Below are 22,021 nucleotides of genomic sequence, written 5' to 3' on the forward strand. Positions count from 1 at the left end.
AACCTTTAGTTACAGCCAAGGGACAGAAATCTCGCAGTCAATGTCAGGCCTGTAGCTTCCACACTGTTGCGAGGAACTAGTGAAATGGACTGTATATATTGCCACGTGCGTTTATCACTTTTGCTGTATTCGGTTTTCGCCTACAAAGACTGTCAGCGACGCTCAGCGCAAACTGCGCCTCATTGTTCGAGAAGCTTCGCGATTATTGCAGATCGTTTTGTTAAGACTGCGTGCAAGACGCGACCACTCGAGCTTATTCTAGAACTTGCGCGACAACCAGCGATAACGCTGGAATATTTGACGGCACATGTATAAATGCCGACGCGCTTCACCGCTTGTTAGTTTTATTGACAGTCGACGCCCTGTTCGCCGATATTGGTGTACAGCGTGTATTGCTGTAGCTTGAGTTTTCATTTCCCGGCCACAAGTTCGGCCAAATAAAAAGTTTCAGCTTGAACACGACGACTGCTGTCTTCATTGACGTCACGACTCCGTGACAATATTTACTAGCTTATGACCAAACACTTTTGCCTATTGCCACAAACAGAGTAGCTGATGGAAACAATCGTGCAGCTTTTGATTATTCAGTTTAGTTTGCTAATCTCTTCATTGACCCAAGTACACTATAACAGCCATTGTAGGATGGAAAAGAAAGAAGCAGCTGTGCACAAGGATGGGGCAAAGTGTCATGGCCTATTCTAATGTGTGTTATATGTCAACTATGTAGAGTGATCTGGCCTCAAGTGCTTTGTATTTTGTGCTCTTTCTTTATAAGAAGCTCAAGATAACAATCTGGTAGGCCATTTCAGCCTTTGCTGGCAAAACTTATGTACAGAATGTGATTGTGATCCTAGAGAATGCCCACCTTGACCTTTCTGAATAACGGCATGGCTTTTTCTTGTTCAGATGTTGCCAGTGCCTCCTTGATAGTGTGATCTCTGTAATGCAACAGTGGATATAATATCCATTCATTGTGATGAGAAAGCGTGGCAAGGAGTCTGCTCTCTGGCAAGGGCATAGGAATGATGAAGAAATGAGAGACTATGAAGATGGTACAGATATGTAGATTGACTAACACAACTCGGACTAGTATGTGATATGGAAAACAGTACTAGAGTCTATGACCATGGTGACCTGTGGAAGGTACGCTGGGAGCACCCTTGTTTCATGATGCGCATTCACTCTTTTGCCAGAATCCGTTCTGAACGATGGTTGCCATCCGAGCACCAAACACTTGACTGGACAGTCATTTATTGTGACAAGGTGTTTAAAAAAAGCATTCAGGTTTTCTAATGAAGCTTCAACGTTGCTGTGGCCACTTCCTTCCAGGTGTCTCTTGTGTATGGGTGTTGGCAACCATGGAATACAGTGCACCAATAGCTTGGATGTGTGCAGAATGTTACAAGATGTGTTTTGAACTGACCCTGCACTCAATATAACCTGCTGCTCTAAACTCAACACTTGCCAGTGGACCTGGGGACTCCTTTATTCTCTCTATATTGTGGCTACATTCTTTGTCAGTTTGGCCACATCAGAGGCATCCGACTACAGTTCTTTAGGATGGTTTGTTGTCCTCGTACAGGGCCAACAACTTGGTATTAATCCCTTTCATACAGTTGCCTTTAAACATAACATACGGATAAGTTCACAAGACAATTGCAACCATTCCACAGTGGTGGCATCACTTTTCTTTCTGCCATTCCAATGCTGTTCTAGCATGCAATATTAATATGGTACCAAAACTAACTTTTGGTTCATGTTGTTGCCAGTCATGCAAACATATTCCATTTCTTGGGGTGGCTGGTAATTTGAACTACATGGATGACATTTTTTGGCAGATACCCATTTTGAACTGGGACAGAATGCATAGATTATGATGCCTGCAGGAGAGTCTATTTGTACTGAATACTAAATTTACAGTTCCTACTCAAGTGAAACCAAATGCAGTGACTTAGAAAAGAGGAATATTTATGGCTTGTTGAAGGGCATGAAATCAATGGGACTGAGCAAACTGATGGAGAAAGAAATTTACAGTGTTTCAACTAGTCATCCTCTTCGTCATCAGATTGCTTCCGGCGGTTTCCAGCATTAAGGCGAAGGACAGCACCGGGACTGGGGTATGGGCGCATCTGGTAAAGTGGCCCACTTGCAGTCGTGTCAGCCCCTGTCTTGGCTTCATTGCTTTTCTCCAGGCCTGTAGACCACTTCCCTCTGCACACACAAATTGGAAGCTCAACAGCAGGCTTTCGTAATGCACAGTCCGGTTAAGTAAAATATTCAGATCTACCACACATCGCAGAAATGGAAGTGCTTGGCTGGTTTTTAACAGATTCCAAGCAGAAAAATTAAAAAAAAATTATGCAAGTAGAACGTCTGTACTCTGGCACTCTGGTAAAAGCAAGTGGCATATCCCTCCACTGCCAACAAAAAGAAAATGTGCAGGGCTGACACTGTACAAACATGAAGTTGGGAGGCCCTCAAGGTACCTCTGCAGGCTGATAGCAAAGGAACCACGAGAACAAGCGGTGATCACACAGGATACAACTGACACTGCTCCAAATACTTTGGCACATTATTTCAACGTGAGAGAACTGGAATATCTTTAAAAAAAATGGGCGAAATACCAAGTTTAATGTAGACTGCAGATTTCCAAAGCGTCAACCAAAAAAGAAAAAGACTGATTGCCCAAACTAAATACCATAAATAATGCTTTGAATCATGTGAGTGCAATAAATGTCTTTTCTTTGTTCCACTTGTGCTTTTTGATTTTTATACTTAGATGGCAAGTTTCTTTTCTTTGATGGCTTCTCAGAAGGCATACTTCTGATAAGGTGAACAGATGTTTTAGGTACATTGAAGTTTGCCAGGAGACCGCTCTATGTGCAACATGCTATGAAGTGTACAGATATGACAGAGTTGTACCACTTTCATGTTGTGAAATGAACTGTAATAATGTTATCCTAAGGCTGATCATTGAATACATATCATCATTACCCTCAGCCCATTCAATGTCCACTTATTCCTGCGAAATTATTGATTTCATCACCCCGCCTAACTCGCTGTCGTTTTTGGCTGTGTTTCCGATCCTTTGGAATGAACTCTGTTGCTTTAACTGACCACAAGTTGTCCATGCTATGTATTATATGGCATGCCCAGTTCCATTTTTTTCACTTAATGCCAACTAAATTACTACCTAGCTACCCAGTTTAACCTCTGATCCATTCCACTGTTTTCCTACCTTTTGATGTCTTGCCTGTACTTTTACGTTCCATCACACGCTGCAAGGCCATTAACTTTTTGTTCTCGAGTTTCTTTATTATTTTCCAAGTTTCAGCCCCATATGTTATTACTCGCAATATGCAATGATTGTACACTTTTTGCTTTAGGGACAGCGATAATTTGCCTATGAAGATTTCGGAATGTCTGTCGTACGCACTCCAGACCATCCTTATTTTTTCGGTCAATTTCTCTTTGAAAAGCAGGCTCCCCAGTTAATAATTGACCCAATACATATGGCAACCATAAAATTCTAAGAAAACACACTTGCAAATGCCTGTTTGCCATTCAGAGGCGTTAAAGTATTCCTGTAACAATTTTAGAATTTTATGTGGACTTGAGCAAGAGCCTCCTCATAAATGAAGGAAGTGATAATTATGGATAATTATGCGATACACGCAGCTAATTAATTTTTCTGATTCTTTGCCATTTAATTGGTTCAAGTCGAGTGAGTCATACCTGCAAATATGTACATGCTTGTCTGAGGTTGCTTCATATACACAGCAGGGTGTACAGTTCTATGTAAGCAACCAAATTAATCGACTATGTAAGCAATTTAGCGCTTAGTTCAGTAAAATGCGTTCAACCGAAGGAAGTTGTAACGCCAGCAAATCATGCTTGCATTTGAACCTTTTTGCAGACATCTGTGTCACAAAGAGCACTTGGATCATATTATTAACTTACATAACCGCAATCTACCTGTACAGCATATTAAAGAATACACATAGTTAATATAGCATTTTCAGAAAAAAGAAAAAGAGCGATGTGCAAGACTGATATCTAGTTTTGTACCGTGGAACATCCGAGTATGCAGCAGGATCCATGGGGTCAAGGTCATTGCTGCGTGATCGGTCACCTGAAAGCACAAGTTTAACAGACAGGTGCACATTTAGAATTACTGATCCATTACTTGCACAAGAATATACCGCTTGTATTTTCGTCATACGTATCAATGCATCAAGCGACCATGTCTTGATTCACTATATTCTAGTGATTGCTTCATACATTTCTTAACATTTTCAATTAGCTTCAACGGAAAACGGCGAAGCCTGTAGAAAGTCGTGCAGGGCTTGAAACAGTGAAGCTGGATGATTCTTAAGTCTAATCTGGTTGTTTCCAGGTTGTTGCTAGGCTTCAGCTAGGTGATGCTAGGTCTTTTCTAGGTTGCTTCTCAGTGCAGAGAGGTTCGAGTTAAACCACAGACAGTCGCAGACATGACACGGATGTCTAGACTCCAGAGACAGAAACTCGCGCTGAAACCGAGCGTTCGCAACTCCCATAAGATCTACGTGCACGTCGTCATTCGCGTAGGGCTTCCATTGCTTCGGGGTCTTCTTGCAGCCGCCGTTGCCTTTCCCGTTCCCTAGTATTCTCTCGTTGTACGTACCCCCGAAGCACTCCGTACAGATGCTTGAGCGAAGCTGAAACGTGCGGCCATGATGTTTATCACTGGGTTGATCCCGACGGTTGATTAAAGGTTTTTCAATTACTGGTTACGTCTGTCTAGAAATTTTAATTGCTGTTTGCAGCCGTCTGTTGCCTTCATTTTTAGTGGACCAGCGGTGAGTAGTGGGATTTGCCCAATTTCTGTGGTGCATACCCCTTCACAATGACGATAGGTTTTGTACACACTTGTACACACCAAGGCTTATTAACATTCGTATTAACATTCGCAATGTATTATTAACAGCTTCGCTGTTAATAATACAGACTGGAAATAGACATCAACCAAGCATTCTAGCACGAATCACTGAAACCTTTTTTTAATGAATAATTACCTGAAAATTTAGATTTGATAATTTATGTGCCTGAGCTAAGAAACCAAAACTGGTCAGTTAAGTACATAAACTATTAAGAAAAAGAAAAGTATGATACAAAGAGGCAGTTGTATTTAATACTATGTTAGCAACACTTTGTGTTGGAGGGCATACCCAGTACGTCAAAGCTTACTGCCCCTCATGTAGTACAATACAGCACAACTTATTTTTTAAAAGCGAAGCTCTTAAAGCTTGAGGTAAAACGTCCACCATCCGCGAAAATCCCTCCGCGCCGTTCGCCTAGCCGCCCACCGACGGAGACAGCCTGTGCAATCGCCGTGTGGCGCGAGCCGAGTACGAGCGACGAAAGGCCCGTGCTTCTGCCGGGGGTGCTACAGCCAGGTTTGCAGGTGAGTTTCTGGTGCTGGAGTTTGGACATTCTTGCAAGGTCTGTGACAGGCTGCTGTTTGACTATACTCTGTCTATGCCAAGGAAAGACCTAGCACCAGCCAAGAAGGCCATGTTAGGCCCCTAAGGTTGACCAGCTTCGCTGCTTTTTAAGCTTTACACGGTTAGTGTAAACTCCTTCATTTTTTTCTTCAGTTTTCCTTGAAATAAAAGCAAAATGGGTAATAATCCTGTAACTCAAAAACAGAAGTCCTTGCACAACTTACCACGACGGTCAGAACGGCCATGTGATGATCCTTTAGAGCTTGCAGACTCACGAGAGCGCCGAGGTGGAAGGGGAACCTCATCTTCATCTAGCATGTCTTCTTCTGAGCCCTACCAGACAGACAATGCGTGGTACTTTTGTAGACACAAGCTACCTCTATAATCTAATGCGACAAGAATGCTAAGTGCCTGGCTAGATCGACATCTTCCTAATAGGCCAGTTATACCAAATAGATAACACAAATAAGAAAAAAAAAAGTTTCTACTGCTTTAGACTGCTTACATGTTTTTTAAATTTGGAACTCTAAATGTGAAATTTTGTTTTACTACCAAGATAATAGCAAGGCACATTTACTTCGGTAATTTCAATGGTAACATTTTCTCAGCATTTTCTGGGAATGTTTTGACACAATGCCATTGAGCTGGTGACCTTCCAGAAACATAAGGATGCAAATTTTACTTACAGCACTGTCGAGTTCCTGACCATCATCTGCATCCGATATGAGTTCTGAGAAAAAAAAAAGCAGGAAAGCAAACATAAATACTTGGCTATTAACCAGAATTACATGCCACTGTAAACATGATGCACTAACATCTTAATTTGCAAGAACAAATACATTTCAGTATTATTTTTTCTTGTACTATAATTGAATGGAATTGCATAATTGAATTGACATCAACATTTCGTATTAATATTGTTTTGTTTTGCCTGAGTATTCATCCTAATCCTGTATCAATACTTTTTTTTTGTTATGCCAAATGTATTCATTGTATGTACTGTTTGCTGCCCTGCTTGCTTGGACTACGTGTCCACAGTATTCGATAAACAAATATCGAATACTGCGGATACGTAGTCCTTTTCTTTCGGTTTTACAGGGTTTGCTGTAGACATTGTCAAGTTTCTCAGCAAGGAAGAAGTGAGAGAGAAAAAATAGGAAAACAATAGAAATGCACCTCTGAGCTTCTCGGCTGGCAATGAAATCTTTGCCCTTGGGTGCCGAGGTGGCATCCAGGTGACATCCTCGCTCCCTTCCCTCCAGTAGTAGTGCCTGCCCCTACAAACACATTCAAGATGGAGTGGTACTGGTATTCAATGGCATTTAATAATACACCTGCTGTGAACTGCACTACAATCCTGTCCAAGTTTAGCTCCAATCTCAGGCTATGATTAGGGAGTCTTCTTTTATTACTTTTTTATAATAGTGTCATGAGAGCTGTGTAATTCAATTCGTATATACTCGTCACCCTTAATTGCACTCTTCTTTGGTGCTGCCTCACATGTTTTGTTCAAACAAGCATGCTGAGTAAGCAGAAGTTTCACTGTATATTGTACTTACTAAGGGGTTTTTACTTATTTCGTTCGTTTACTTTTTCCAACGCTTTCTAATTTGCTGGCAGTTGCTCAGTTATCAACCTCAAGGTTAGACAGTCACAATGTGGCCAGCAGTCACTTAAGCTTTCTTCCTTAATTTGTTTCCCCAATAAGCAACCACTTTTCCCACTCTCCACAATACGTACACACACAGGCTTTCCAGCTGTGATGATCTTACTGCACTACTTTATCGCAAATCACATATGTATGCCTACCTGATGCTAAAAATAAGTTGCACCTTTTGCTGCATCTGCACGCTGGCTATATGTGTAGCGTGAATACGAGGCAGATGGTAAATGTTCAATATTTTGTTTGTTTGCAGGCATCAGAAAGTGTGCAGTAACAAGTCCACACACAACAGGTCCTAAAACACTGAGCGTAGCTCATATTCAGACTTAACATCTACAAGTAATGAGTGCTTAGTCCAATTCTGCAAGTTATACAGATTTAGCTAAATTTCTCATCAGTCAAGCCTCGCACACATGTTGCTTCCTAACCAGCCAAGGCCAATAGGAACTTCATCATGCTAATCTGAGAAGTGAAACTGAGTCTGGCACATAGACCTTGGCATGCTTCGAACAAATACTTCATTTGATCAATTGTAAAGCACAATAAAAGTTATATGGAGGCAATAATAATTAATAATAATTGTTGGGGTTTAACGTCCACAAACCATGATATGATTATGAGGAACGCCGTAGTGGAGGGCTCCAGAAATTTCAACCACCTGGGGTTCTTTAACGTGCACCTAAATCTAAGTACATGGGCCTCAAGCATTTTTGCCTCCGCGGCCGGGATTCGATTTCGTGACCTTCAGGTCAGCAGTTGAGCACCGTAACCACTAGACCACCGTGGCGGGTTGGAGGAAACCGTTCACCATTCATAATATGTAAAACTATATGGTACTGCCAGCTTCTCTGTCTTGGCCTTCCAATACATGCTTGTCCTAGAAATTGTGACAGTGCCATTATTGACAAGCAATAATAATCAGCAATATGAATAAGCATGCAATGTTGGAAAATTAACAATCTATACAAAAATCCTGACATGTATAAATGCTGACATTCATTGCAATCACTTCAATTTTATGACTGGCCAAAATTAACACACTTTAAAAGGTGCCTACTTTACTCACAATAACTGATCTTCTTGAAACAGCATTAACACAAATGCAGTAGTCAGACACGGCACTTTTAGTTTCAGTCAAATATGTTTAATTTGTTCCTATATATATGCTTACAGAAACAAATACCTTCTCTTATATATTAGCAAGTATCCTGTCCTTGCACTGCTGTTTCTATGCTGACACACTTTATTGCCATTAAAGGCTGCTGCTTTTCATGGTACTTACGTGCCAGGATCATACAGCTCACACCAGCCCTCTGGCAGCGGGTACTTTCGCAGCATACGCAAGCGCTTGCGCTCGGTGTGAGGTGACTCCTTCAGCTTGCCAGCACCCCAGTGCTTTTGACAGAATGCACTGCATTCATGGTACAAGTTCCACTTGTTGGGGCATCCTGGGATGGGCCCGCCTACACGTGTCTCGCCACCTCCCGCAGGTCGAATGATGTCATCGTAGTCTTCAGCAATGACCTCTTCCTCTGGCTGATCAGCTGCATGGGTGCATTGAGTCAGTGCAAATTGTAAATGGACTACAAGCTGTTATTGGAACCAACGAGTAGCCCAGTCAGATAGAACACACAAGGGCAAATCATGCATGCTCTGTTCGTTTTTCATGATGAATGGACTCGCACACCACAGAGTGATTAGCTGAGGATTTATGGGGCCTATGAAAACATTATGGGCCACCATGTGAAAAACGTCATACAGTTTTAAAGTAAAGGAGTATGTTAGCATAAACTACAACTGCATGGGAAAGAAAAGATTAGCTATTTAGTTACACACTATGTAATGTCCTTCGTGGAACGCTGTCATTATAAATTAGGATACACATGTTTTACGCAGCCTTAATCGTCATCACAAGAGCCCAGAATATCAAGTATAAGTGAATGTACTAATAAAATATGTACTCAACTGTAGCAAAAATAGGTATGATAATAAGAGAACAGTAATTTTAAATATTGGATGGATCATACGCTGATGTTACAATGAATGTTTCATAGATTGTGTTGTTGTAGCTTGAGCAGCTGGCTCATATTCACGATGAGGATTAGCCATAATGGAAGAAATGAAAATTCGTCTCTCCCTGCGTGAATCACTGCTTGCTTTCTCTCTCTTTTCATTCAAAAATCGAGACAGCATATGAGAGATGACAACTAATTTCTGCGATGCCAATTTCAACCTGTTTAGTTCATATTGTGCCACAATTAAGTTATTTTCACAACAATCACTAGCGTAAAGGAGCCGTCATACACACGACAAGAACAGCAATCAGGCGACGCAGGCATGCCATGTACGATTCCGACAGCAGCACGACAGTCTTCGTTATTGCGCCTCGGACGCGCTTACAGTCGGAATAGAAATGTTACGTATGCTTATGCACGAGTGATGGCAAAGATGGACATAAATGTTGAAGTGATCTACGCAGTGCTCACCTGCCGACGGTTCGGCTTCGCTGGCTTTTACAATCCCCCGCTTCTTTAATCTTGCTAGGAGGGCCGGCGGGAGAGGCATCAGGCTACCTATTCAAGATCAATGGCTATGAGAACAAATAACAGCAGTTTATCGAAAAGCCGCACCACACGTCGCACCGCCAGAGCACACCACAGAAAGAATCAACTTCGAAACACCGATACTAGAAACTACCGCTTGCTACGCGCTCGCCCATGCGCTCTCCAGAGGCGCTACAGCGCGCGACTGTGGCGCCGCCACTTGGTAGGATCTGAAACAGATCTGGTCACGTGAGGGATCGTTGTATGATATTAGACGCACGCCGAGTTCAGCTGCCGAAGATTTACGGGCCCGGTGTCGGCCTGGCAGCTCTATCAGTGAGACGTCAGAAAGTGTGCCATTCGCTCACAAAACCCAAATACAGCGTCCAGCTGGCTCGCGGTGCTGTGGATATGCCGTAGCTCTCAATTGCGTTCTTTCGCACAACCTGCTCGGTCCGGTTTCCGATCCTGTGCTCACTTTCGCTCCAACAGTGCCAAGTTTCGATGGAAGGTGCGGCTCTAGTTCTGCTGAGCGGCCTGCTTGCTAACTCCTAACGTCGAATTGTGCGCCGAGGAAATCGCCACAGCCAAAAGTCCTCGTGGAAGTGACGGACAAGTTTTGGCAACGCCCGTTGGCAATTGGCCTTGATGTAGCCCGTCCTGCGGAAAAAAGCAGAAACCAAGCCGCCCTGGCTTGAATCAACTGCATATTCACTTGTGCAACGCACGGGCAAACACATCGAAGATGTGCGACTTGATCGGCGCTTCGAGCTTGCTCCACATTGGAGACATTGTGTCTCTCTACGCTGAGGGCACTGTGTCCGGTTTCCTGTGTACTTTAGGGTGAGTTTTCGTGCATCATGTTGCTTCCTAAACCGACACTCGTGACGTATTTTTTGACTCGCAAACCTGTGTGCTTTCTTCTCCAGCCTGGTCGATGACCGGTGCGTGGTGCAACCCGAGGCTGGGGATCTGGCCAACCCGCCCAAAAAGTTTCGAGGTTAGATCGGAAACATCCAGTGTTCCGTAATAGAGCGAAAATAACGAAACGTTGCCCAGTGCTTTGATGGTTTTAAAAGCGGCACGTCTGTATTTCAGATTGCTTGTTCAAGATGTGCCCTATGAACCGGTATTCGGCCCAGAAGCAGTTCTGGAAAGCAGCCAAGCAGAGTGCCTCCAGCGCAACAGATGCCGTGCTGCTGAAAAAACTGCATGTGAGAGCTTCTAATTATATTGCTAAGTGTAGCGTAGCTCGTATAATAGTAACGCTAAACGACTGCCCTGAAAAATGTGCGACAAACGGTTATAAATCTAAGTGAGGGGAGTTTCCATTTTCTTAAGTTTCTTTCCCCATGCAGTTACCACAGGCTGAATACATTTTGGGTAATCTGATATGGTTAATTGTGGCGCAAAATACATTTCATGAAAAGGGGAATAAAAAATAGAAGAAAGTAAAGCATCAAACTAGGTACGCTATTCATTTACATGAGCTTCAGATTAATGTACTCCTCCTTACCAGTCAATAGAAGTAGGCAAGCTACGTTATAGGTGTCACGTTGCTATACAGTTGAGATTTTTCTTACATAATTTAATTGTACGACTGTAAGGAGAATATTTGACTAGTCATTGATGCATGGTTCATAGCCACAGAAATGCAGCCATCTTTACCTTGGCATCGCCAGAGAGAGTGGGTGGTTGTTTACATTTTGTATGTGTGTTTGTGTGTGTGTATACACACATGCATACATACACTTGGCAGAACAAAGCTATCTCAGCAGGATAAACCTGCCGAGAGATATTATTCTTTTACTCTACACTCTTCTTCTCCCTCTTCCTAGTGTAGCACATACACCACATTATAATATATATGCATGATGCATACATAAATGGCAGCATCTATAAATGTGTGCGTTCTGTTGTTGACCTATAGCTTGCAACATAAAGTTCTAGCTAGCTTGACTTGGAGCGATGAACAGGATAAATAGGTGGGCTAGGTGGTACTGCATATTTTTGGAAACTTCTAGTGCAAATAGAGAGACATCAGACGAAGACGGGAACACACACCACCAGGGGCGTAGCCAAGGGGGGGGGTTGGGGGGTTCAACCCTCCCCCCCCCCGAAATTTTCCAATTTTGCTTGCCTATATATACACGCACACGTACAAACACACGCACAAACATACATAAAGTATGGTTGAACTGCCCCCCCCCCCCCCCCCGAAAAAAATTTCTGGCTACGCCCCTGCACACCACCCACACTTGTGCTGTGTGGGACGAGAAAGTTTTTATAATTTGTGTCAGTGCAGCTGAGATCAGAGTTTTGTTGTACTGATGCACCAGGATATGGTGTATTTCTGGTGTCATCTGTTTAGTTTCATACCACCATTTCTTTTGCTTTAACTTTCTCCCAGTGATAAGAAGTCATGCTTTGTACTTAGAGGTAGAATGAATGTGAGTATATTCATGGAGTTTTTAGGAGACCTCTACAATTCTTATTGATAACTGGGTTCCCAAAACAGATAGTGTATTAACTGATAAAACCTGTACAGTGGCATGGGTTAATATCAAATTTATGTAGTTGTGAAAAGAAATGTGCATTTGCTTTTTTTGCTAGAGAATGTTTCACTGATAGAAAGTAACAGTGCTAGCCACAACTGCAACTGAAGGTAGAGCATCTAAGGTGGGGTAAGCAGAAAGTGACAACTAACGAAAGCCTCATTGTTGCCACACTTCTTTCTTGAATCGTTTGTGCACAGATTTTGATGAGCGATAAATATTGTCATACTGACATTTTGTCCAGCTTATTTTATCCTATTCAATCAGACCTCTAGCAAAACTTGTGAGAACCATATAGCTCCTGATTTGATGACAAATTGAAACTAAACCTACACTTTAAGCACATATTTATAGCTGGTGGTAGAGCTCATTGGTTCTTAATGGAGTCAGTCCTGTGTACCCAAGGAGGCAGTAATTTAAGTTCTGCTCTGTGCTCATCTAATAAGTAATGTGAAAAAAAAATTAAGGCTACGATACCAGCCATATGTTAATGACATTCGGGCTTAAATAGATCGATATTTCATTATAACGTTTATTATGCTGATCAATTCCTATTAATGATGTTGCTATCCCAAGGTACCTGTATTTCACACATATACCTATATTTAAAACTGCCTTTATATAACATTTGAGAAGGAAAAGAGCATGAGATTCATAGTCACTGTGGCCACATTGTAGGCTAGAATGTAAAAATGCCGGTGTATGTAGCTTTTGTGCATGTTGAGGAGCCCAGAGTAATCAAAATTAATCTGTCTCCCCCAACTTCGCCAATCAAGAAGACTATTTCTGTGGTTGATTTGGGATAGTAATAAATATTAAGCACTTGAATAGAATGAGGACAGCGATGAAGGATTCAATATGTGTCCTTATATGTCCTCATTGTGTTCTAGTGCCTGACATTTGTTACTATGCTTTGCCAACTAGGCCAATTGTCTACACTTCCTTTGGGATGTTAAATGCCATCAGTAATCGATTCATTTGTGGATGGGGTGATTGCAGCACGCTGCCGAGTTGGAGAAGAAGCAGAATGAGAGTGAGAAGCGTAAGCTGGTGGGAGAAGTTGTACAGTACGGTGGGGTGGTGCAGCTACTGCATGTAAAGAGCAACAAGTACCTGACTGTCAACAAGCGGCTGCCTGCACTACTCGAGAAGAATGCCATGCGGGTCTCCCTCGATGCCAACGGTAATGAGGGATCCTGGTTCTATGTCGTCCCCTTCTACAAGCTGCGTTCAACTGGTGACAGTGTGAGTGCCTTTGGTAGCTAGTGACAACGTGGATGGTGCAGCACATCATGTTAATGGTCGCTCTGTTGTTTAGCCTGTTAAGAAGACCACAAGGGTTTGAAATTCAAAGGCATTAATTCTAATCAAGGTTTTTCACATATCCATTTCTGTATATATACAAATTGGATGTATGGCAAACGAACTGAAAGGCACTGTTTACTGATTACGCAATACTTGTGCGCATTTATTTAAATGATTTCGTGTAAATTTTTTATTAGGGATAACTCTCCTTCCTCCATTACCTGTCACTGTGCCCTACATGTTACCCAGTCTTACATATTTCACTGTGCTTTCTGAACAGAAAAAAAAGAATGTTATCTCCAGAAATTTTATTTTAAATTGTATGCTGCAACTGATATTGGTACAGTATAACTACATTTTCTTCCTGTCTGCATGATGCGGCAATACATTTCTTAATGATGTCCTAGTAATCTAACTTATTTGACAAACTATGGACCTTGTCAGAAAGGGAATGTATGATAGGTAGTTTAACTAGCCTTACATATTCATTTATGGTTGCCATGCTAGTCCTGCAACATCTATTTTTCTATTGCTGATTCTTGGCAGATGCTAAACACGAATGACCTGATCAGTTTCGGTTGTTATTTTTTGTCTTTGTGACCAGAATAGGGTTGACTTCTTCAATGCTCAATGTGCTGCCTTCCTTGTCCTAGGTTGTGGTGGGTGACAAAGTGGTGCTGACCCCAGTGAATGCAGGCCAGCCTCTGCATGCCAGCAACCAAGAGCTGCCTGACAATGCAGGCTGCAAGGAGGTGAGACTTGGGGCTTTAGTTCCATTCCCTGTTAACATTTCCAAAGGAGTGAGGGAGTGAAAACATTCAATATAGAGAAACCGCAGGGACTGCAGGAAAATCGCTCTTAATTCGATATGCATTTTACATGAACCCATTGAGGCATGTGTCCTTGTTCTGTAAACAACACAATATAGAACGTGTCATTTTATACTGCACATATTATTTTTCACAAAGGCTATAAACATAGCATGTGTGTTGTTATAGCAGAGGATGTGTAAAGCAAAGCAGATGTACTTAGCAATATGAACATAAATGTGTTAATGCTTTAGGAGGGCTTCTTGGAGTTGTTGTTTCTTCCTCACCAAGTGCAATGTTTTTCTATGATGGGCATTATCAAGACTTGTTTTTTTTTCTCATAGAGATGCTTAGCAGCTAATAAAAATAAAAAAAAAGCTTCCATAGTTTGACCATGCAATGTTGCTATGCTGCCTTTCAGGTAAATGCTGTCAACTCAAATACAAGTTGGAAGATATCGCTGTTCATGGAACACAAGGAGAATGTGGATGATGTACTCAAAGGGGTATGTGAACATTATTTCACTTTTCCTTTTTCTTCACTCGTGTCACTTGAGCCTACATTACATTTATTGTGTTTTGTGCACTTGCAGTGAGTATTGCTAATGCAGTTGGCTCTTTTAAAAGTTTTGATAATAGATATTGCTGTTGTAAGCAGAAAAAGTTCTCTAGTTAAAGCCGAACCTCAGGTACACAAAGTGGGTAGAAGAAATTATTACTTATGGTGGGATAGATATGGAACGTTTCTTGACAATATTGGCTTGTAACCAATGCATGCGTATGTGAATATTGGATGTAATGAATTTTGTGTCAAATGCAGTTTAGTTATAGTGAAGCTTGCTTCAATTTCGCCAACCTTTGGTCTTGTATTTCGTCATTGCATTTTGAAGTCTGCAGTTTGTATTGTACACCATTGCCATGCGATTTGTAATGCTGTAATTAAACAAAGAAGTTGGGTCAGTGACAAGGGTACCAAATGCTATGTAGAGAAGCATCACGCAAGAAATGTGTGATGGCCATATGGTGACAATACAAGAATACTTACAGTAGTTATATATGATCAGACAGCATAGTATGTGAAGAACTGATGGAGATCTTGGCATAGCAGCTGCTTATTCATAATGTCTGCCTCTTTTGTTTCCCTATGCTGACTGGCCAGATTTTTCATCTTCCTATTTTTGTTCCCTAGTGCTGAAGACGGTGAGGCTGTTGTTTCATTGCCGATTATCATCAGAAATAGGATTACAGGGAGTAAAAGGTTTGAACTAAAATGAGGAAGAGCAGTGGCCATTGTATTCACTTTGGTGCGTGGGTGTGAATGTACGTTGGCTAGAAATTGTTTTATCTTCTATACATTACAATTGTGCCTATTCAGGCAGTTGCAAGTCTAGTGCTTGTTCATGCGATTCACTAAAGAATTTTTTTTTTTCACTCTATGCAGTTTATATTGTGTGGGGCTGTATGATCTTATGAATATGTTTCAGTAACTGTATCTTTGTGTCCTTGTTTGTATTTAGAGTGTGGCATTCACCAAGGCTGTCTCTCTGCGACACATTGCCTGCTTGGGCTTCTAGAATAATGTTGCTTAAATAAGTGAATAAATTTTTATGTTGTGCTCGTGATAGGTAACTGCACCCTGAATCAGTACAAGAGTATGTATATCTAGGCCATATGTTAACAGGGGAGCCTACTCATGTAAAGGGAATCCACCCAGAGAATAAGGATGGGATGGTGCACATACTGTAAACACTCTCAACTCATGACTGTAACTTACCCTTGTCATTAAAGCAGAAAGTGTACAACCATTGTATTTTACCCGTTCTAAGGTATGGGACAGAAAACTGGAGAATAACAAAGAAACTCTAGAAATAGCTAAGGGCCACCAAGCGTGCGATGTAATGGAAAATTATAGGCATAACTGATCATTGAGAGAGGCCTTCATCCTATAGTGGTCATAAAATGGCTGATCATGATGATGATGATGATCTTTAGGCAGCGTGCTTGCTGGTGTACCTTGAATGTAAATGAAAAAAAAAAAAAAAACACCTTGGCTGCTCATGTGTGTTTATGCAGGGAGACGTTGTGCGGCTGTTCCATGCGGAGCAGGAGAAGTTCCTGACGATGGACGAGTATCGAAAGAAGCAGTATGTGTTCCTGCGATCCACAGGACGCACCACTGCGACAGCAGCTACCAGCTCCAAAGCCCTGTGGGAAGTTGAAGTGGTGCAGCACGACCCCTGTCGTGGTGGGGCTGGCCACTGGAATAGCCTCTTTCGTCTCAAGCACCTTGCCACAGGCCAGGTTTGTTCAGTGCTTTTTATTGTGATAGCAATGATGCGTATTAAAGGGACACTGAAGGAAACAGTGATCTGTTTAAAATGATAATCTATGCTCTGAAAACTCTACTGTTGTTAATTTCACCACCAAAGGTTCATTAATAAGAGCAAATCAAGGCCACAATTTCATTTTTAAATTTCGCACCAAAATCTCTGATCTAGTATGTGAGTTTGAGTGGGCATCGGTATGAGCAGCAGTGAGTGCCAGTTAACGTGAGTGTAAACAAAAAGTAAAAGACTAGTGGGCTGCAATATGAAAGTGAGTGGCCGTCGCAAAGTGCGACTTCAAGTGCGACTCGTATAGCCTTGAAGGCTACGTGTGTAAGTGAGTGCTGTGAGTGTGACTTGGTACATTTGTGAGCTTGAATAGGCGCAGCTGTTTGTGAATGGAAGCAACTATCAACACAAGTGAGGTGTTGGTATGCATGAGCCACGAACATGAACTGCTGATGAATGGGAGCATGCGACAAGTGAGTGTGCGCACATGTGCCATTGCACCTTGGCATTTATTGTTTGAAGATTGACAAGGTTTGAAAATCAAGAGTGTCCTTGTATTAAAAGTAATAGGAGATGATCAGCTCAAAACTGTATGCTTAATGTTTTGTGGGCGTAACTTTGCATATTACAGTACCTAGCTGCCGAGGTGGACGAAGACCCGACCCCTGACCCAACGCGAGCTAAGTTGCGGGGTCCACCAGGGAGCCCTGTGTACTGCCTTGTAGCTGTGCCACAGAGTAGTGACATTGCCTCCATCTTTGAGCTGGATGCAACCACACTCTCCCGTGCTGATGACCTGGTACCCCAGTCATCATACGTTCGCTTGCGCCACTTGTGCACCAATACCTGGGTGCACAGCACAGCCATTCCTATTGATAGAGAAGAGGAGCGGCCAGTCATGTGGCGCCTGGGCTGTGCACCGGCCAAGGAGGACCGGGAGGCCTTTGCAGTGGTGCCTGTGTCAGCTTCTGAAGTGCGCGACCTTGACTTTGCCAATGATGCTTGCCAGGTGGGTACTTTAGTTCAAGGTGTGAGCAAGGTGCAAGGTGTGTGTAGTAGGTTGTCAGGCTGCTGATTCGAAGCAAGCACATTAACAGGACCTCTTGCTTGATACTAACAGTGCTGCAGCTTTTTCACTGAAAAAAGCATTGGCTAGAATTGAATAGTGCAAAATATGAATTGTTCAGATAAAACCAGGTGTTCCATAAAACTTTGTGGGAATTCAGGCGTCCGCGCCAGTGGCTCGACGCCATCTTTCCTTGGAGAATTCCCACATCCTCGGAGCCCCGACAAAACGACGTAACCGCCGGCCGGCGGCGAAGAACAAAGAACAAAGGATCGCCGCCGGCCGGCGGTTACGTCGTTTTGTCGGGGCTCCGGCCAAAACACGTACGCACCCTTCGAGGTCCCCAAGTGGTCTCTTGTTATTGTTTTTCCGTCTGATCAGTTCATCCGGATAGTAAGCGTGGTCTTCACTAGCGCGTTGACGTATGACCTCGACACTAGCGGATAATCCTCCCACGGACGCACACTGCCCATTTGTGACACCGACCGAAATGGGCGTCCATGACGTGCTGTCTACGAAATGGACAGACGCGGAAGGGACGGCGATAGTCGAACATTCAAACTATGCCGCGGGCCGAATCTCAGAGCGAATTAACCTTAATGTAAGCATTACCACTCCGAAGACTGGCCAATGAAATATAACAAATGCAGTGGTGCAAAACCTCGTACCTCTGCTGCCGGGGGTTTGCCAATCTGTTTACACGCGTCGGTCGTCGACAGCGGTAAAAGAGGTGGCATGCGAACTTGGGCCGAGCTCTTCTGGACCATGCGAAGTGAACCCTTCCCCCCTACCCTTGGGGCAGCAGAGCCCGGCGCTGCTTCGGACCCCACGCGCTCGTTGCAACACCAGCAACGTTACAGCGCCCGCGCCCGTGCAATACCAGCACGTCCCGGCGCATCGCCTCCCGGAGGCCGTCGCATCACCAGCGACACGCGATGTAGCGGATCGAGCTGCGGTTGCGGCGCCCGTCGCGGTCAAGGCGTCGACGTAGCGGCCGGCGACCGACGCCTGTTGCGGTCCGTGTCGGTGAGGACGGGACTGAGGCGAGCGGCACCATTGGGGTCGACCATCCTAGAGACTCTTCGCGATCCCTTTGACTTTTTGTCTTTTTTTTTTACTGTTTGTACTGTTCTTTATTACTACCTTGGCGGATGTTTGTTCTTGTATTATTTCGTGTCCAGTTGTCCTTAACTGTGGTTTCTGTGCACGTCAGATGTACGCGTTTGATGAGGTGTTAGCATTTTTATTGGGAGAGCTTTAGAGCTAATGTTCGTCTTGTTTGGGAGGATTTTCGCCGCGTGTTAGTTTAATTGAACGCCCAGGTGTCGTGCCGTTGCGACTTTGTTGTGTATGCTTACTTGGCCGACACCGGAGCTCTAGTTGGTAGGAGGCATTTAAGGAGGGAGGGATGTGGGAATTCTCCAAGGAAAGATGGCGTCGAGCCACTGGCGCGGACGCCTGAATTCCCACAACTTTAATTTGAACGTTGACACTTATGCGTTATTCTTGATTCTATGTCGGTTCAACTTTGTTTACAAGTTGTGGTAATCTGCTTTATGTGATGATAAATCATTCAACATGAGATGTCACTGGAGCCAATGTTTCACCTAGAAAACTTGTCTTCATCATCTGCTTGCCACCAAGTGCACATTGTTCTTTGTCAGTCCTGTGTTCTTGATGAAAGGTTCTCAAACTTTCCTTCCTTGGAGGAATCCCAGCAGCTTTTCCTGAGTATTGTGGAACTCCTCCCCCTCTTTCCACTGATGTGCCTTTTGAATACAGAGAATGGGGGAGGGGGAAGAGGGTACAAAGTAGTGCCTCTTGCATGCATCGAAGCGCTTGTTGCGCATTTCAAATGCAAAACTGCCGTAGTGTGGTGGCAAACTGCACCATGTGAACAGACACACTTTGAGCCACAAATACTGCATGAATTCACCCCACCTGTCTGCTACAAAATGACATTCAAACAGCCAATATCATAATGCATTGACAATCCTTCGTCTGCGCATCTAATTTTTAGCTGAAACCGCTCAACATGCAAGACCAGCAACTAGCCCAGATGCAAACCATTCTAATCATTGACAACAAGAGTTCTTGACCAGGCAGACAAGTAGATCTCGGCTTGTAGAACCTCTGAATTAATTCTCTCATGTGTGTTACATGTCTTAGGTCCATTCGTTTCACCTGCACTTCGTGAACCGGTTCACGGTGGCGCTGCACTCCGGCATTCGTTTCACGAGTTCAACATGGCGGCGTCGGCACTGCGGTATTCGTTTCGAAAAAGTGCAGCCGTCGTGCAAGGCTAGTTCACGATTTCCCTGCACTTACTCGTGAGGTAGTGCCGAGTCCGTGCAGCACAAGATGGCTGTAACCGCAGCAGACGACGCAGCCGACTGCATTCGTGGCTATTTTAACGGCGCCCAACAAATACGTCAGTGAATGTTTTCGGGTAGTTTGAAATGCGAGGCAGCGTAAGCGCCGGCGACTTTTACGAATCACAACCTCCACAATTCGCGAGACAGCCGACCGTAGCAGAGGGCTTGCACGACATCTGCACTCTCGTATTCGTTTCGGCATCTCGTTGCTGCTGCACTTTCTGAAACGTTCCCTGCACGACGACGGCACTCTGACGTCACTACCATGAACCAGTTCAGATAGTGCAGGGTGAATCGAATGGACCTCTTATCATCTGTGGCGACCACGCATCCATGAATTGCACTAGTTTAGAGGCGGGCATTAAGATGATTAGTCTTAACACTGCTGCCATGTGGTTCTCTTGCTACTCACAGACTCCCGATGTGTGGTATGGCATACAATTGCTTTGCTGAATTCAAAATGCAATGCAAATTTTGTTCTTTAGTTGAATAAGTGGGATTGAGTCGCATTCATTCCAACCACTTGTGGAACCATAATAGGTGCCTCATGGAACATCTGGTTTCTGCAGAACCGATATTGAGAACCCATGTTATAGACTATGGCTCAGCCACAGGGCTGAGCCCTGCCTTCTGTTCTTGTGTTTATATCCTTATGTTTAGGTTCGAAATGTGTTTTCTAATCACAAAATGTATCATCCCCATAGAAATCCAGACATCAGGACAAATATCCGTAGTACTGCAGCACATTGGTATACTATAGTTTACCATTATTTCATCTGTCAATTTTCTTTTTCTCTCAAACGTGTGATATGACACTGCTGTCAATGCTGCTCCTGTAGATGTTCTTGTTGTGTTATGTCTAGGTGCTGCAAACACTTGTCGGTGCTTTGGAAAGTGGCCGTTCAGGTGCTACGGAGCGCCGTTCACTGCTACAGCTGCTTCAGGAAGTCATCTACTTCACGGCCAGTCGTGAGGGAGACCCAAACAAATCAGACCCTCTTGAGCTGGTGGTGACAAAGCCCAACCGGGAACGACAAAAGCTTCTGCGTGAGCAGAATGTGCTTCGGCAGTTGTTCCACATTTTGCAGGTACTCCTCTATTGTGCTACCGCGATAAAAAGAAATGGGAACGGTGCGGCACCTATGTGCTATGCTCTTCGCATTTCTTTTCAAGCGGTTGTAACCTGGCTGGTAATAAAAAAGGCACTCGAGCCATTCATGATACAAGCAAGGATGACTCTGGCGTCTTTTTATTGCCACCAAGGTAAGAGCGAGATGAAAACAAATGCGAACAGCGGAGCAATAATGCACCACGCTGTCCACATTTCTTTTCATTGCCCCAGTCCTTCTGGGGCCTTGAAGTCTGTGTAATAATGTATTCCATAGAATACAATTTCCTCCGAGACAAGTTTATAGGTTGTTCATAGGGACATGGAACTTCTTGGTAGTCAGCGTAGAAGTTGGGCGTTAGTGGTAATTGGGGGGTGCGACATATACTAACACCAACCCATGTGACAAGTCAAGTTCACCACCTTTGTTGTCACACCGTTACTGGTCTGTATACTATCAGTGTTCCATTACAAGCTTATTTGAAACAAGGGTACATTTATGTTTGAAACTTCGGTGCGTTTAATATAGGAGCGGCTTTCAGTGAGGGAGACAGCTTTGATATATATTATGCACATAGTTCCAAGTGTTGTGCTCTACGTAATTTTGGTTTCCTCTTCTAGGTGGTATATATGGAAAACTAAAATTTATAGTGCATGACCACAGTGCACACTTGTGTAAAGTAAGTGACATGAAAATTTGTAAACATTGTGTCAAGGTCCTACAAGCTACACAGAAAATATATTTTTGTTGCTTATAAAATCTGTAGGAAGTTTGTTGTGCT

The 22,021-nt window shown here is 43.4% G+C and overlaps 2 protein-coding genes across 2 annotated transcripts in view; one reads left to right on the forward strand and one right to left on the reverse strand.

The window, feature by feature from the left end:
• Positions 1–1,227: 1,227 nt before the first annotated feature.
• Positions 1,228–9,874, reverse strand: LOC119396909 (polyglutamine-binding protein 1). The gene is made up of 7 exons (XM_037664285.2): positions 9,633–9,874; positions 8,429–8,690; positions 6,660–6,760; positions 6,170–6,213; positions 5,708–5,816; positions 4,069–4,132; positions 1,228–2,211 (listed from the first exon to the last, which is right to left on the reverse strand). The coding sequence occupies exons 1-7, from the start codon at positions 9,709–9,711 to the stop codon at positions 2,043–2,045; spliced, it is 828 nt and encodes a 275-aa protein (XP_037520213.1). The 5' UTR covers positions 9,712–9,874; the 3' UTR covers positions 1,228–2,042.
• A 68-nt stretch (positions 9,875–9,942) lies between these two features.
• LOC119396910 (inositol 1,4,5-trisphosphate receptor type 1) overlaps positions 9,943–22,021 on the forward strand; it is a 78,300-nt gene continuing 66,221 nt past the window's right edge. Inside the window, exons 1-9 of the mRNA XM_037664287.2 lie at positions 9,943–10,532; positions 10,619–10,689; positions 10,788–10,903; positions 13,244–13,489; positions 14,203–14,301; positions 14,780–14,863; positions 16,431–16,658; positions 17,322–17,699; positions 20,995–21,219. Of these exons, the coding sequence (XP_037520215.1) occupies positions 10,435–10,532; positions 10,619–10,689; positions 10,788–10,903; positions 13,244–13,489; positions 14,203–14,301; positions 14,780–14,863; positions 16,431–16,658; positions 17,322–17,699; positions 20,995–21,219 (1,545 nt within the window). The 5' untranslated portion in view covers positions 9,943–10,434. The remainder of the gene's footprint in view (positions 10,533–10,618; positions 10,690–10,787; positions 10,904–13,243; positions 13,490–14,202; positions 14,302–14,779; positions 14,864–16,430; positions 16,659–17,321; positions 17,700–20,994; positions 21,220–22,021) is intronic.

This window comes from Rhipicephalus sanguineus, chromosome 6 (assembly GCF_013339695.2).
Source record: "Rhipicephalus sanguineus isolate Rsan-2018 chromosome 6, BIME_Rsan_1.4, whole genome shotgun sequence".
NCBI classification, from domain to species: domain Eukaryota; kingdom Metazoa; phylum Arthropoda; class Arachnida; order Ixodida; family Ixodidae; genus Rhipicephalus; species Rhipicephalus sanguineus.

What these genes read in the sequence shown, in the direction of transcription:
- LOC119396909 (XM_037664285.2), bottom strand. Translation starts at nt 9,711, where the DNA reads ATGCCTCTCCCGCCGGCCCTCCTAGCAAGATTAAAGAAGCGGGGGATT. An exon ending in CGAAGCCGAACCGTCGGCAG is followed by an intron (nt 8,691 to 9,632) that starts GTGAGCACTGCG and finishes GCACCCATGCAG; the next exon opens with CTGATCAGCCAGAGGAAGAG. An exon ending in GCATACTCGGATGTTCCACG is followed by an intron (nt 2,212 to 4,068) that starts GTACAAAACTAG and finishes TTGTGTGTGCAG; the next exon opens with AGGGAAGTGGTCTACAGGCC.